Source organism: Antechinus flavipes, chromosome 3 (genome assembly GCF_016432865.1).
Source record: "Antechinus flavipes isolate AdamAnt ecotype Samford, QLD, Australia chromosome 3, AdamAnt_v2, whole genome shotgun sequence".
NCBI classification, from domain to species: domain Eukaryota; kingdom Metazoa; phylum Chordata; class Mammalia; order Dasyuromorphia; family Dasyuridae; genus Antechinus; species Antechinus flavipes.
In genome coordinates this window covers 501,542,591-501,560,521 of record NC_067400.1, presented here as the reverse complement: position 1 = coordinate 501,560,521, position 17,931 = coordinate 501,542,591, and the positions used below count along the sequence as shown (strand labels likewise).

The 17,931-nt window shown below is 33.2% G+C and overlaps 1 protein-coding gene across 1 annotated transcript in view; it reads left to right on the top strand.

Annotated features, from left to right (window-relative positions):
* GUCY1A2 (guanylate cyclase 1 soluble subunit alpha 2) overlaps nt 1-17,421 on the top strand; it is a 423,060-nt gene extending 405,639 nt beyond the window's left edge. Inside the window, exon 8 of the mRNA XM_051986919.1 lies at nt 16,221-17,421. Coding sequence (XP_051842879.1) covers nt 16,221-16,428 — 208 coding nt within the window. The 3' untranslated portion in view covers nt 16,429-17,421. The remainder of the gene's footprint in view (nt 1-16,220) is intronic.
* Nucleotides 17,422-17,931: the final 510 nt, after the last annotated feature.

The following is a 17,931-nucleotide window of genomic DNA, read 5'->3' as shown; positions in this document are numbered from 1 at the left end:
TATGCTATATTATCCCTAATATAAATCACTACTTCATTTCCACAGTCCAATGGAATGATGTTCATAAACTGTTCATAATGTGTGCAGAACTTTTTTCTTTGGGATGAATGAAAATGAAAGTGGTTATAAACACCGCAGTTATCAGTAAAAGATAGAAATATCATGGACAGAAGACACCGTCTCCTACAGAATAAAACACAGAGGTAAACATTGAAATTTAACTAGAAATAAAAGGAATCTAGAAAGACTTCCTGAAAAAGGTGGGATTTTAGATGATATTTGAAGGAAAACAGAAAAGTTGAAGATGAGGAGATATACTTTTATTATCTATACCTTCTCATTGTACAATACATCAATTTCATTTTTAATCTTGTTCTTCTCACTCGTGCCCTCTTCCTTTTCTCTCTACCAATTGAACCCAGAGGCTAGTCTACATTTAAGAAACTACATTATACTTTTAATGACTTCTTACTTCTCTCAGAAACAAATATCTAATTTTTTAACTCCAATATTTCCTTGAGATTAGCATACAAGTACAGACCATAGATTGACACACTCTGAAAAATGAAACTATGTTACCCTAAGGACAACTGATGCAGACATCAGTTATAGCATATAATCAAAGAAAAAATATACATAGTAAAATTAAAGATATAATAAAAGAAATGACTAGAAAAGGATTGAACCAGGTATTTTTAAAGCCAGAGACAAAGTATAACATATAGCTAACCCAGTTACCTAGCAAAATTACATTTGCTTCTAATCATGTTGAAAAAATCACACAATCTCACATTTGAAAATGAACTCAGGTCATTTATTTCACTTCATATCTAAAAAAGATCTGATGTCTGATGTCTGGTGAATAAGCATGTGGTTTTTGATTGAAAAAGTCTAGTGAAGAGGAAGCCAATCCTTTCAAGAGCAGCACATGACATTTGCAAATAGTTCCAATCATTAAGAAGTTCTTCCTCAGCTTCAATCTAGTTTCCATTTTGCAGGTCCATTGCCTTTAAATATTTAATTAATCAGAAAAAGCATAAATCTAGTTTTTTTTTCTTTTCTTTTTACTCTAAACTCCAATGAAACCAAATAAAATGAACTTTTTGCAAATATAGTATAATCAAAGGAGAGGATTATGCATGAAACTGGCAGTGTCAATCCAATTCTATTTCCATATTCTTTTTCTTTTTCAGACTTAATATCTCATCTTCTCTCAACTTATTATCATATATCTTATCTCAGACCCTTTCTGGTTTTCATTATATGTTTATTCTTAAACTTATATATTTCTTTCCTAAAGTGTGAAACCCATTGCTGAGTATAATATTCCAGATGTGATCTGCTCAGGGAAAAGTGCATCAAAACTCTCATCTCCTTTATCCTGTATACTCTAAGTCACCCAAAGCATCAAAAACATGAATTAGTCTTTGGGAAGCTATATCATTATGTTGTTAAATTATATTGAATTTTTAGTCCATTAAACTCCCTAGCAAACTTTTGCCTAGCCATGCTTCCACCATTTTGGACTTACAAAGATGAATTTTTTTCAATCCAATTGTCAATGATTTCCCTTGATCACTATTAAATTTCACCATGTTCATTTTGACCTTGTCAAGTTCTTTTTGAAAACTGACTGTTATCTAGTGAGATAGCTATTCCTCTCAGCTTTGTGTCCTCTGCAAATTTGATAAGCCTGTTATTTATTCCTTTAGGCATGTGCTTTTGTTTGCTTGGGTAAATTCAGTGTAATAGTAAATTGGGGCAGATCCTCTATCCCTCAGTCACTTCTTTATTCACCTTAATCATAAGCACTGATACTACCATATTACTACTAATGATCAGTAACTCTATAAGTGCATTTTTATTTCAGTCAATCAACAAATATATATTAAATGTCTTCTGTGCACCAAAAAAAAAAAAAAAAAATTCTAGAGATAGGTCCTTAAGGAGCTTACATCCTAAGGGAGATCATGTATACATAAATGAGTACATGCAAAATAAATACAAGATGAAGGGAAAGGCAGTAACTAGGGGGATAAAGAAAATCTTCATGTAAAAAATAATGCTTAAGCAGAGTGCTGAAGGAAAAAACAAAAACAAAAACAAAAACAAGAGATTTTAAGAAACAGAAATGAGGAGAGAATATATTCCCCAGACTACTTGCTATTCACCACACTACAATTCAGATTTTTTTTAATGGAAATCATTGCCATAGAGAACAATAAATAGGCATAGATCAGGTAATTGATTTAAAATATAAGGAGCAAAAATATAAAATTTACATTATTTATCTAGTATAATACAGATTTATACTGAAAACTAGCAAGTTACTCCTTACGGGGAAAAATAACCAATGGCAGATAAAGTTCCAAACAAATAATGTTTAAATAGGGGATAACTAGATGTAATGAGTAATAATAAAAGTAAGTTCTATAAAAGTTCTAGTTTTACATATTATACAAAATATAGAGGTCAGTGTGGCCCTTTGAACCAGACTCTAGGTATAATTGGTAAACAGTAGAATTGGCTTTGAAGTATAAGAAAGCTAGTTTAGCTTGATCATACATACAATGAGAGGTATACTGTACAATAAAATTAGAAAGGAATTCAAGGTTAAATGGTAAAATACTTTGAGTCAAACAAAAAAAAAATTAATATTTGATCTTAGAAACTAAAGGGGACCAATGGGGATTTTTGAATAAGAAGATAAGGTAGAACTGAGCTTTAGGAAAATCACCTTGGCAGCTATGTAAAGATGGATCAGATTAAAGTCAGATGAGATATGAAGAGAGCCTAAACTAAGTAAGTAGATGTCTGAGTAAAGGGAACAGATCAGATATAAGAAATATTATGGAGATAGAAAAAAAAATGATGATCTGGCCTCAGACACTTTACAATCACTAGTTGTGTGACATTGGGCAAGTCACTTAACTCCAATTGTCTCACACACACCAAAATAGAAACCATTTTGAATAGGGGTAAGTTTTCAAAGAAAGGAAAAATTCAATTTTGAATACATTGAGTTTGAGACATTTGTTTTGAAATAGGCACTTGGAGTTAGCTAACCAGAACTCAGGAAAAGACTAGAGTTGGAGTTATAGGTATGGAATTTTTCTACATAGTAATGATAATTAATTCCATGGGAGCTGATGAGATTGCTGAATAAGAGAGTGTAAAAGCAGAAGAGAAGAAGGTATCCTTATCATATAGCAACTCAAAAAAAGTTGTCAAAGTTTTGGACATTTTAATTTGGGAATACATTCGACAATATTATACAAAATTCACATTTAGTGAATTTGACTTGGGAAAAGACAAAATGATCTGAGACTTCAGGAATTGGAAATAAAGTCCCAACAATGATATTTAGAACCACTGTTATTTAATTCAAGAACAGTAAGATAAATGGAATTACTTTTCCAAAGGTATAGAAGTAGATAAAAATCATCAAAGGAAAGAGGGTAGAGAGAGCTTTGGAAAGGACCTTGGGAAATATCCATCTTTAAGAGATGATAGGAAAATGAGGAAAAAGAAAAGGAGACAGAGAAAAAGGAGTCAGAGAAGTATGAGAACCTTGAGAATGTGAAGTATCATGTGTGGCTTAAAGGGGAAAATAGCAGCTACTTAAAGATAGAACCAAAGAGATGTGTCTTGAAAGTAATTTTATAAATAAAATTTTTGGATTATAAAGAATCACAAGCTTTTAGTGTGAAGAAGCAGTTATAGCTGCTAAACTATATTCAAACGAAGACAACTAGAATGGTGAGGGACTTGAAATCATGTCATATTTGAAGAAACAAAGATGTTTGGCCTACAGAAAAGATTTGATGGTAATAAAATATTTGAAGGATTGCCATGTAGTTATAAGAAAGCTGTTTAATTCTGTTTTACATATACCCAGGAAAGGGCAAAATTAGACATATATGTAGTACTTCTAGAGAAGCAAATTTTGGTTCAATAGAAGAAAAAAAATGCTAAAAATTACAGTTGTCCTGAAATGTAATTGAATGGATAGGGGAGTAATGATGAGCTTCAAGATGAGGTAAAACTCTGGGATGAAAATTGTTATTGGGAGCAACAGTTATCCTAGTGAGCATGGTGGACCTGTATCATCATCTTTAACCTAATTAGTAGATTCTGCTAATTTGGAAAGTAATATCAGTAGAGTATTCCCAGAGACACATGACTATATTAAATATTGCATTTATACTTAGACTGTACTCTAATGAAAGAACTTAGAAGCAGAAGTCAGATCTGATGTTTTTATCCATAGTTCCCCATAAAATGAGGATAACAACATACTGTCTACCTCACATGATTGATTGAATAAAAGCACTCTCCAAACCCTAAAGTACTACAAAAATGTGAATGATTATTAATTTATTATTATTATTATTTACTATATAATCCTAATTTAATATTATTTGAGCCAGAAATTAAAAAATGAACATAAAGGGAGGAAAGAGAAAACCTCTTAAATAAATCCTATCTATATTTGACTTCTAATAATTATTCCAATTTACCTTAGGCACTCTCCAACCAATTCTTCTCATCCAAGAGCAAAAATCAATACTTATTTCAAACATAGGAGTGTGTTGTGTGTTGTGTTTTTAAAATTCATCCTGGTTTTATATTTTGTTCAATGTTCTATAGATAACAAGTATGAACTACAAGATAACCATTTCTCCATACTTACCTCCATCTTCAGGTAATGGGTGAGAGGTGATAAAAGGCTACTTGTGTCCCAAGCCCAAATGTTGCCCCATGCAACAAAGGCCTAGTTAGGATAACAAAAGGCCTAATTAAAATCAAAAGATTGAAATAATCAATGTTCCTCCCTGCTTGCCTCAGACTGTAGTTTAAACAGTAAAATTTAGGCTCTTTCCAGATAATGCCACTTCTTGCTACCAAGCCCAGGGATTGTAACTCCCATAAATGTGATTTTTGGGGAAAAAAATTGCAGATACATGTTATAAAGTAGTTCTCTTATATTGATTGTATTTTTTATTAGTAGACAATAGAAATCTAGGGGCCTTTTTCTGAATAGATTCCCTTAGGACTCAACAGTTACCACTGTGAACACTTTTTCAGGTAAAGTAGCCATTTGATATTAAAATAGAAACTCATAAACACCTATTTCATTTTGCTTATCCTGAGCCAAAAAATATTTTCTGTAGAATGGCATTTCTAATATATAATGAAAGCCAAGGTGGGTGGGGGAGAATTAGGATTACATATAAAGAAGTTTACTTTACACAAACCTTTGCATGGACATACTTCAATTATCTATGTATTAAGATTTCTCTGTAATGACTGAAATGAAAGAATATATAACCTTATACATAGTTTAAAAAAACTTAAAAACCCAGTCTTTTTGACAGTTGGCAGTGAAATCAGATATCAAAATCTGAGTTTTGCATGATCTATTTCATAGATTCTTGCGAGGCAATACTTTTTTTTTTTTTTTAACAAATTTTATTTTGCATTCCTCTCCTTTTTGCATATTGAGGCAGAGCAAATCTATACCCCTATAGCTTTAAATAATTGTATTATAAAAACCTTCAGTCTAAAATATTAAAGGGGTTTTAGGAAACAAAATTTTTTTAGACATTTCTCTTCCCATAAATATATAGATAAGATTGTTGCTTGATATTTTATTGAATTGTTGGTATTTTCAATCTACTTGTATTGATTATCTAATCTGATTCCCCACAGACACACACAAAAAAGTAAATACCATCTTTTAAAAAAAGAGAAAAAGAATCACCAAAGAAAAATGACTTAATATGCTTTCCCTAAAGGAAAAAATTGAGCTGTTCTTTGAGAGTTATGTCCCTATTTTTCCAATTACAGAAAGCAACATTAATATTGTCCTTTAAGTGCAGTTATATAAGTCATATTGAGAAAAAAGTAAATGAGCTATTTGCCTGATTTAGATTATTTCTTTTGTTTTTTTACTGATTTCTTTCCTCTCTTTCTTGATGAGTAGAACATATTGTCACAAAATGCATTTTTTTTAAGTATCCTGGGGCTTCATGGAATACTTAAGAATATCTCTAGCCCATTTTCCTCCCATCAACAAGTACTTTCCCTCAACTTTTCTAGGCACCTTCTTGCAGAATAGAGGAAATCTCTGCTGTTTGTCAATATTTAGACCTTAGGTTTTGTTTTATTTTTTCTGACACTGCTTGCTCCTGAAGTGAGATTTGTGTTTATTTCAAACAGAGATATTTCCTACACACAAGAGAAATATTACAGTTAGGATGGTAGTTCAGACACTATTAAAATTTTTCATTTGTTTGTCCAGCAAATAAACTTAGGTAGATATAACCAGTACATTCCCAGGAAACTAGAATTGAAAAAGCGCTTGAATGGGACTGATTGGATGAAGTTATTTCTCAGTATCGAGTCACATGATCCCTGTTCCCAAAACTGTGACCTTGGAGAGTCATTTGATCTCTGGAGGGATGAACTTTGAACCCTGAGATACAGGAAGTTGCAAGAAGTTATGTGACCTGTGGGAAGCAGCCAGCATTGGTGACCATTGGTTAAGGATTATGTCCTTTTAGTCTATTCAATGAGAAGGTTCCAGTCTTTTGCTTTTAAACCCTGAAAAAGCCGGAAGTGGCCAGGTTACAGGAGCACATGGCGGAGTTGGGCTGGCTCCAGGTGTGTCTGAGCTCTCCCTGCAGGGATTAAATAAATGCTTTCTCTTTGTGCCTGATGATGTCTCTGATTATAATTGAGAAAGGGGGTCTTGCACTGGACCTGTCCCACACACACTCAATTGGCTAGATCTGTTGGAGTGTTAATTAATATATTGCGTGTGATAGGTTTGGCATTTTTTTGTGTTTGTATTGTTCATAAATTTACTATTTAACCGATTCCTTTGAGGCTAGTACTTCCTGACCAAGTATTCAGAAATAAGACCCAATTCATCTAAACTTTTTATATTTATAAGTAATTTCTATTAGTTGATAATTATTTGATTTTTAATAGTGATTTGTCTGGCTTTGGTCTTTGGGTCAACATATAATAGATAATAAAAAGAAAGCAAGATTTAAAGTAAGAGAGATAATTGAAGCCATCAGTCTCTTATTTTGTATCTCCATTGATTATTACTCAAGTGTTTGTTTGTTTAAAGAGCCTCAAGATAAATGTATAGTTATTCAGTAACAGTATTGAAAACATCTTTTTATGAACTTTGCCTGAATGCCCCTGTAATTTTGGTATACTACTGAGAATAGCTATACAAAGTGTTCCAAAGGCTTCAGTAATATAAAATTACATTAAGACTTTTGAGCCATGCTGTAGCAATGAGTTATAGTAACAGTTCAAACTACTTTTGGTTAGTCTGATCTACTTTAGTTTAATTACTTAATCTACATTTTGTGCCTATTCTATGAGAGAGCTTGCTAGGAACTGGAGGAAGTACAATTTTTTGTACTTCCAAATATTTTCCCTTTTCCTTCAAGGATTTAGTAATCTAGTTGGTAAGAAAAGATTTAAACATATAAAAGTATTAAATAAGTAAATATCATCATTCTATTATATAAGTAAATAAAATTTCAAAGAAATATTAGAAGTACCAGAGAGTAGTACATGAGTAATGACCAGTTGATTTATATAGACAATTAGAGATATTAACAAAAAGTTGGAACTTAAGTAGTCATCTAACCTTTGCTTAAAGAACCAAAATCATGAAACTGTAGCAATCTCACTACTTTCAAAAGCATTCCATGACACTTTGAGACAACAATTGCCACAAAGCCCTTCCCTTAACCTAATTTTTGCCTGTTTGAAGTCAGTCAATAAACATTTGTTAATTGCCTACTATATGTCAACCACTGTGCTAAGCACTGAAGAAGGTGAAAAATGGCACTACTCCCAAGGAGCTCATGATTTAATGGGAGAAGACAACAATCATTCATTATACTTTTTCTTGAGTTGTTTTAAATACATACACACACACACACACACACACACACACACACACACACACACACACACAAGAGAGAGAGAGAGAGAGAGAGAGAGAGAGAGAGAGAGAGAGAGAGAGAGAGAGAGAGTATTAGTATCAAGATGTAAAAAGTATAGAGGGAAATCTATAGGCAAAAATGAGAAAATTCCATGCACGGTCAAGAGCTAGTGAAAATATCTAGAATTGAGAGATGGAGTGCATTTTATGAGTAATAGCAAGGAGGCCTATGTCGTTGAATTGCTGAGTATGTGAAGGGGAGTAGGGTTTAAGATGATTGGAAATGAAGAAAGGAGTTAGATTATGAAGAGCTTTAAAAATCAAATAGAAGATTTTATATTTGATCCTAGAAATTAATGGAGAGCACTGGAATTTATTGAATGAGGGTGCAGTGACAGGAATGGTGGTATTATGTGGGACTTGAGACCTGCATTTTAGAAAGATCATTTTGATAACTTTCTGGTGAATGGACTGAAGTGAGAAGAAATTTGAGGCAAGAACATGAACAAATATAATCCTTCTCTCCTGTGATAGCCCTTCAAATGCCAGAAAATAGTTACCATAGCCCATATATAGCCCTAAATCTTCTCTTTGTTGTTGTTTAGTCATTTCAGTCATGTCTGACTTTTTTATCCTATTTAGGTTTTTATTTTATTTTATTTTTTTTGTTTTTGTTTTTGGCCAAGATACTGGATTGGTTTGCTAATTCATTTTCAAGTTAATTTTACAGATGAGGAAAGTGAGCCAAACAGGGTTAAGTGATTTGCCCATGGTCACATAACTTGTAAATGTCTGAGGCTGGATTTCTACTCAGGTGGTCCTGACTCCAGGCCCAGTGTTCTATCTACTGTTCCTCCTAGCTGCCCCAAACTCCTCTCTCCCCTTGGTCAAACAATTTAGTTACTTTAGCTAGTTCCTCTATGATGTAATCTCCAGATATAATCTGGTTTCCATCCTCTGAATGCTCTCCATATTATCAAGGTCTCTCCTAAACTATGCTTTCTAGATTAAAATAGTACAATCTACTTGTTTGTTATTTAAAACAACAATGATTTATAGTAAACTAAAGGGTTCCAGAGAGTGAGTAATTATCTATAATGCTGGAGGTATAGTTAAGAGGCTTAATGTGGAAGATCTTTAATAGTAAAGGAGTTTGAACTTTCTCTTATAAACAACAGGGAACTACTCAATGTTTATAATGATCAAAGTAAAACTTAAAGAAAATTACCTTAGTTATATTGGGTAGGTTAGATTTAAAGTAATCATTGGGGAAAGAATAGTCAGGAAGCTATTGAAGGTATGAAGTGAAAAATTTCTGAATTTCGATGCTTTGGCAGTAAGTGGGAACAATTGCAGTAAGGTTTTTTTTTTTTTCTTCCCCTGAGGCAATTGGTTAAGTGACTTGCCCAGTGTCACACAGCTAGGAAGTGTTAAGTGTCTGAGGCCACTTTTGAACTCAAGTTCTCCTGACTTTTGGGCTAGTGCTCTTATTCACTGTGCCATCTCGCTGCCTCTGTAGGTATTTTTAAAGAAAAATCAATAAGAATTGATTTGGATGATTTGGATATGATTCAACAGAAAGGACCAGATTGAAAGAAAATATTTTGATCTAATTAACACAGAGGCAGTAGAAGAAATAATGATGAACATGGAACTTTAGTTCAAATCCTTGCTTTGTGACCTTAGACAAATCATTTCAGCTCTCTTGACCTCAGTTTCCTCATTTATATATAAAAAAAAAAAATTGGACTATATAATCTTGAAGTTTTCTTCTATCTTGAAATTTGCCAACTTTATAAATCTATGAATTAGAAAAGTATTTTTCTCTTCTTGCTTACAATGTTCACATTGACATGGATTTCCTCTTCTCTTTTCCTTTTGCTCATTCATTTCTTTCATTATTAAAAGTTTTTAGCCAATATTACCTCCATCAAAATTTCAAACTTAGAAAATAGAGAATTCACCAAATTCAATTCACAAATTTTCAACGCATTTGTAAACTTGAACATTTCACTTCATCTTCAGGATCCTTGATTCTGAATGCTGGAGGTGAACTTTTGTTAATAGAAGCTGTTCCACTGTGATTGGGACCTGTCTGGTCTCTCCCAGAAGCCATTTGTGATAAATAATAATTGTCTCTTGTTTACCAGCTCATGGGGATATTTTTATCTCCTGAGAATCCAGGATTGTCAGATGTGATGGCAGCTGAGCCAAGCCTAATGAATAAGGCCCCATTTCCATGGACCTCTTAGTCCTTCAGGGCTATTGATATGTGAGTAGCAATAGCATGAATGCTTTGATGTTTGTAGGTCTATCCATGGTGCTCACTATTCTTTAAAAATCCCTCCAGCTAAAAGAGAGTATTGAAGTTTGTAAAAATGAATAAGGATACACTAGGCTGACATTTCCATGGTTTCTTAATACTTATAATACATACTGCTAAATATGTACATCAGCAAATTGACAACCCTGGATATCAATTTATGTTTATGTAGAATTTAAGTTTCCATGGCAGTCCTTTGCTGCAGAAGAGGTGGATTGTATTATAAAACAGAGCAATAGAACCAAGAGGGGAACTTTTGACTTCATAATGTGCTTTTGATGCTACAAAAGTGCCTGAATTGATCAGTGTCTAAATATACATTCTCTGAGTAAATATTTGATCATTTGTTCAAGTTCATGATTTAGATATCCTTTTTTTATCAGGTATACTATTTAAAGAAATTCCCAGCTTACTCACATTGTCTTGTTAGTTTTAGGATGGATATTTACACTTCTAGCCTTTAGGAGTATACTCCATTGTGTACAGCATAGAAATTCAAGAATGGGGTTAAATTATCCATTAGGCCCTTTTCATATCCTCCTTCCCCTTTCCTGTGTGCTCTCTTCTTTTCTTCCCCTTCCCTGTGTGCTCTTTTCTCTCCTCTCCTCTCCTCTTCTCTCCTCTCCTCTCCTCTCCTCTCCTCTCCTCTCCTCTCCTCTCCTCTCTCTCCTCTCCTCTCCTCTCTCCTCTCCTCTCCTCTCCTCTCCTCTTCTGTCTTCTCTTCTCTTCTCTTCTCTTCTCTTCTCTTCTCTTCTCTCTCTTCTCTTCTCTTCTCTTCTCTTCTCTTCTCTTCTCTTCTCTCTTTCTCTATTTCTTGGCACTCTCATTTTTTCTCTTACTTCCTCCTCCTGTCTCCTTTTCCCTTCTTCATTTTCTCCATATTTGTCTCCCTCTTCTTTCTTCCTTTTTCTCTTTGTATTTTTTTCTCTCTTAAATGGAAATGATTTCTATTCAGTTTCATCAATAACAAAAACTTGTACTCCTTAAACAGTCTAACCAATTGAAAACCATATGGGGTGATTATTAGTGCTGTATATTTAAGGTTTTAAGATATACATTTATTGTAAAGGAATTTTCTTTTCTGCCAAAGTTCAGAGAGCTGAGGGAAGGAAATGTAGAGGGATGGGGATGGAAAAGGAAAAAAAAACAACTGATGCCATTTCTAAGGAGGAACTGGCAGACAGAGAGAAGTAGAAGTTTTATAGCTGAAAATCCTGTTCCCCTTTTTATTGCTGGCCTATGGATTTACATTACACGACAATATAAGAATTTAAGTAAATATATATTGTGGAAGAAAAAGAAACTTAATACCACTAAAATAGAAATTTTATCTCATATTTTCTTTTTGTTGGATTTTCTTTTTTATTTTCAGGAAACATAGTAAAAGATATTGCTTGGAATTCATTTGCTGACCATTGTAGCCTATAAGGTGGTCAGAAAAAGCATACAAGGAAGGATACTCTCAAAATATCTCTTAAGAACTTTAGAATTGATTGTATGACATGGGAGAGAATGGCACAGGACTGCCCAGTATGACATGCCCTAATCAATTGAATTATCGAAGAAATACAAGATGCACAGATGTAGAGAAGCCACCCCAAATGTTCATATAGACTATTTGTGTCCAACTTGTGGCAAAGGATTCCGAGTTCATCAGTCTCATCAGCTGATCTATACAGTAGTGTTGAACACACTGTAACTTGACTCTAACATGATGATATCATTTTGGTCCTCTTTGAGAATGAAGAACAACAATAAACTTCCTGACTCCTAAATAGTTTAAAATTATGGAAATATTAATTAACACCAATTCAGCAAGCATTTATCAGATATACATCATATACAAGGCACTATGCTAGGATGTAAAACCCTAACAATCCTACTCCTCCAAAGCTGTGCAATGGAAAAGTACAAATAGTTTCATATTTTTGTGTCTGTATTTCAATGCTTATCTCAAGGCCTGGAATATGGTAGGAGCTTAATAAATGCTTGTTGATTCACTGATCTTAGGGTAGTCTAAGTTTGCATTAGCTCCCTTGGGTGTTATATCTCCCTGTTGATTCATTTTGAATTTAAACTCCTTCATATCTCTAGCTTTTTTGGGTATTAATGTCTTTCTAGACACTTTCTCCATAGTATTATACTTGTGTAGTTAGTTTCTTTTTTCCAAATGGAAAAATTTAAATTTGTCCTTATTAGAGTTGTCTCAGTTTGGGAGGTGTGATAGTTCAGATTTAATCTTGAACTATTTGTCTGAATTGGTATTTTTTTTTAAACCCTGTAGTCTTTGTAGAGAAAATAGGGCAAAGCCAGAGGGAGAGAGAGAGAAGCAGTGCAGGAAAATGGGTAGAAAGCTGATCTCAGAGTCACAAAAAGCTGGGTTTAAGACCTGTTTCTGATGCAGATTTTCTCGTGACCCCTATTTAAGTCAGGGGTAATTAACCTCTCAGTAAAGCTATAAATTGAAGAGTAGGCCCTGATCTGCTTATAGGTATAGAGAGCTTCTCACTGAGAGATCACTCTGTGGTATTAAACTCAGAAATAAATGGAGAGGTACTAAATGCCTTATAATAATAATACAGTTCCCTGCAGTTATGGCCTGACTTAGAAAACCACATACTAACATTGTCTATATCCTATTGTATTTTTATTCATTTTGTTAAATATTTCTTAATTTCATTTTAATCTGCTTTGACCAAGGATATTGGGGAGGGGGGATGTGTCTCCTGTCTGATATATATGCTCTGCACTGGTGAAATCAAAGAGAAAAAAGGAGGAAAGTTGTAAAGTGAAATAAGACCTAGGACTTGGTGTATGACAGAAAGGTGTTTACTCTTATTATTCATCCTTACCTTTTAAAGAGACCAATGATATAACTAGGGTAATGACTTCACTTGCCCATGAATTGGATTTAAGCAGGGCAGAATTCACTTAAATTTGGGCATTTGATTAATTGACTGCAAGCTCAAAACACTTCAGTAGGGAGACAACAGTTTGTGCTTTTTTAAACTAATGAAATGTTAGGTTACATGAACAAAAAATACAACATTGAGGAGAAAAGACACAAGTCTTCATACACTACAATAACTGGACAAAATCTAAAATCACCTGTTTAGATACAGATAATACATACAGAAGAGGAATATCTAATCGAGGAAGAGCATGTCAGAGGCCATTGTTTAAAGGAATTTTAAAAGCTCAGCCTGAAGAAGAGTTAGAGAGGAAATGAAATCTGTCTTCATATATATTGTATAGTGGAGTGAACTAATTTTTTACTTTACCTCTAAAAAGTATAAACTAACTGCAGTGATTAAAAGTTTCATAGAACTGTATTTTGGCTTAGGATAAATGAGAATTTCATGATAATTATTATTGAAATGAAAATGAGCTCTGTTGCATAGTGGTGAAGAAGAGCTGAGATGACCATGTTGTAGAAAAAAATGAATGTTTAAGAAAAAGTTAGATTGAACTAGATTACCACTAAGGTCCCTTCTAACTTTGTTTTTGTTTTGTTTTATTTTGTATTTTATTCTGTGAAACTGATTTTTAGTTCTTATTTAATGTTTTTTCTTCTGAAATGTTTACATTTCATATTAATATTACATATTTTTATGATTCAACATGGCAATGATATTTTGGGGTTGATTTTGGTATGATAAATTTTTTCTTTGAAATTTATCTTAATTTAGGTTCTTCCTTCTGAAGTTTTTTCTTGACACCCCTAGATGTTAATGCTTTCTTACTACTCAGAATAACATTTATCTGTATAAATAGGTACCTCAATTTTCTATTCTGTGAAATAAAAATATTATCTGTCTATCTCTCACATTGTTGTGAAAAGGAAATAAGAATGTATTTGAATGCCCTTGAGGTATACAATGTGTCTTACTTCCTGCATTTTGAGGTATATTGTAGAGTTAATCGAATCAATATGTACTTTTGGAAAGAAATTTTAAAATCAATTTTATTGTACCTTTGAGGAGTACTAAATATGAGAAGAGCATTATTTCTGAAAAATATTGACTTAGCATTTTATGAGAATCTTTGGAAATAAGAACTCTATCTATAGTTGCTTTAAGGGGCCATTTTATATTTTATCAAAAATAAATAAAGATGCCATCTTTCCACTTTGATTTCACAATGCCATTGACCTTCATCATTTTCCTTATAGTGAGTTATTGGAATGACATACTTTCCCACACATTATGTAATTACATTCCAGGAGTCCAAATAGTTCTTTTCTTGCCAAAGGTGAGGTTAGTGGTTTTGTTTCCTCCCCTTAGGTTTATTGAAATTGGGACTAAAGGATTTCACAGTATGTGTTAATGCACTTGTAGCTAAAGAGGAAGAAATCAGTTATAAAATCAGTAGAAAACAGTAGGCTTAGAAAATATTTCTGGACAGACATCTGTAGGCAAATATCCCTTGACTGCTTGAGAGAAATTGAATACTGTGGTAGAAAAACAGGTATGTGGTTTTGTGTGAGACTGAATTTGTACCAGAGGTTAAGCTTTTGAAGATGATTGTTATTCTTCAGAATATGAAAGAATCTCTCTAGAAACTGGACATGATCAGCAATTGGAAAGGTTTCCCAAAACAAGCCTGCATTTTCTCATTTGTAAAATAACATTTTCTTTATCTACCTCACAGAGTTAGTTTTAAAAAAGCTTTTTGTAAGCCTTAAAAATATAGATATGTGTGTGTACATATATATATATATATATTTGTGTATATATATATATATTTTGTATGTATGTCCTCATGCACATATATATAAATATATACAGTAATTATTTATGACCACAAAATTGTCACTTTTAAGTAACATGTAAAATAGTTTATTATTCCTAGCATCAAATTTGTCAAAAAAGAGAATGAAAATATTTTTGAGTAAAATTCTCAAATACTAGTCAGGTGTGAAGTAAACACTGTGCTAAAAAGGCTAACCACTATGTTAAAGAGACAAAAGATAGTCTCTGTTCTCAAGGAACTTATAGTCAATAGAATAGAAAGACACTAAGCAAATAAAAATGTACAGACTATATATAATGTAAATAAGAAACCATTAAAAGAGGAAGGCACTAGAGTTAAGGGATTGGAAAAAGTTTCTTATAGAAAATAAGATTTTAATTTGGATTTAAAGGAAGTTGGGAAAGACAATAGGCAGAGATGAAGAGGAAAAGCATTCCAGGTATGGGGAATAGTTAGAGAGAATGCTTTGAAAAGAGAGAGATGGGGTGTCTTGTTTGTAGAACAACAAAGAGGTCAGTATCATTGGATTGAAGCTTATGTGGTAGAGAGTAAGGTATGAGAAGATTGGAAATATGGAAAGGGATGAGATTATGAAGAGTTTTTAGTGAAAAAAAAAAGAGCATTTCCTATTTGATCTTGAAGATGATGGGAACCTACTGCAGTTTATTGAGTAGGGAGAAAGTAGCAGCAAGTGACATTATAACAGAAAGGAAATGTTATTTCCAAACATTCACTCCCAAAACAAGACATACCATCTCTTGGTTCTGGGCATTCTTGGTCTGTTCCCAATGAATAAAAGGCCCTCCTTTCTCCATTCTAACTAATGAATTCCTTGGCTTCCTTTAAATCTCAACTAAATTTCTACCTCCTACAGAAAGTATTCCCCAATCATTTTCCATTCCAGTCCCATCCTTCTGTTAGAAAATTTTATTTATTATGCACATATCTTGCTTTGTTCACATGTTTTCATCCTTGAGTTTAGATTGTCTTTGACTGCTTTTGAGTCCCCAGCACTTAGTATAGTGTTTGGCACAAAGTAGAAGCTTAATAAATTTTACTGAATTGAAGATTCATTGCAGAAAGATTCCTTGGAATGTCTACATGAGTTGTTCAAAGGCTGTGCTTTTTTTTGTTAGTATGTTGTTGACATTCCCTTTCCATTGTCACCAGATTATTGAAGAGAGAAGATAGTTTTACCTTCATTCCTCGATCCCGTGAAGAACTTCCAGACAACTTTCCAAGGGAAATCCCTGGAATCTGTTATTTCCTGGAGCTCACAACTGGTCCCAAACAGCCAAAGCCCTCAATCTCTTCAACTCGAATGAAGAAGGTTTCCTACAATATTGGCACCATGTTCCTTCGGGAGACAAGCTTATGAGACCTGCTGCAGATCAAAGACTCATCACAAAAGCACAAGCCCAGAACCTGGGTCTGGACAGAAAAATGAGGAGAGATCCTTTCTCCTTCACTGCATCATTCTGGGCAAGCAGTAAAATCTCTGTGTAATGTCATGCAATAATACTAGAATAAGGTGGGTGATGGCTGTCAGTAAACAAACTGGAGGGGAAGACAATTAAGGGAATCAAATGTGTCCACCCCTAAAAGAGGTATAAACAAATTAAATTATAATCATAGTCCCTTTATCAAATAAAACCTAAAACTAAACTCCTTGGGTTTTCTGTTTGATATCCATGAGGTGACATGACCTTAAGAATTGTGCCCACTGAAAAATATAAGAGAGCCAGTGTGGAGTCTGCATTCTTAGATTCAATGTTATTCAGTAAAGGAAGTTTTATAGTTTTTTGGAAGAGACATTTCTTACAGATACCATAGAGGTTTGGTCAACTTCCCAACCAGAGAAATTGTAACTGAGTAAAATATTTTAGGGATATTACCTATTTTTATACATCTTTCTCTTTCTGGATAATAACATTTCACATAAAAATTGAACTAGCTTTTCAGAGTATACTACTGTATATTTGGTGTATTATGTAACTTTAACCTAATAATCTTAGAGGGATTAGTATCAGATAGACATTGCTTTGGTGATTTCATATATGCAGAAAACCCTGTCTATCTGTCTATTAGACATGTCTTTCAAATGTAATTAATGTAACTGAAATTTAAAAGAAATGGAGTTCCTAGAAGTCAATTAAAAATAAACAAGGAGAAAGGAATCTTTTCCTCTTTTTGTTGAAAATTTGCAGTAATTTACAAAAGAAAATTACTTTGGTCCCTTAATGGTTTTTATATAGGCACTTTAAAATATAGTTAGATATTGGAACATGCTAAATTATGCCCTATACTATAATACTTATTAAATACCTACCCTGTACAGAACACTGCATGCACATAATGTGCTATATGTCATCTCTGTTTTTCCCTGCTTTCTGGGTCGGTGTTAATGACTGTAGATTGTTGTCTCATAAAATATGGTTCAGGGTTATTTACTTCTCTTGTTGCTGCTTTCAATAAATGTGGACATTAGTAAGAAGTTCAAAATTTTGCCAATATTAACAATATTTAATTGGTCTATTTTGTAGTATAACATAAAATAAAAAGAAATAGAAACATCCTGTTGTATGATTTGGAGAAATTTAAACTAAAAGCAAGTTCTATAGTTTGATTGATGTTATTTTTAACAATAAGTAACTCCCCATCATGGAAGTTTGAATAGGTCTATTATATTCAGACCTGGTCAATTCCCCTTGCCCACAATCACTGCAGTAACTTGCAGGTTTTTAATTGCATGATTCCCTAAAATTGAACCCTCTTCTCTCTGACCAACACTGCATGAAAAAAGGAATCTACATCATTACTGACTTACCCTGAAATCAGGGGCACTCTGTTGCAAGAACAGTCAGAATTTGGAATCAAGATA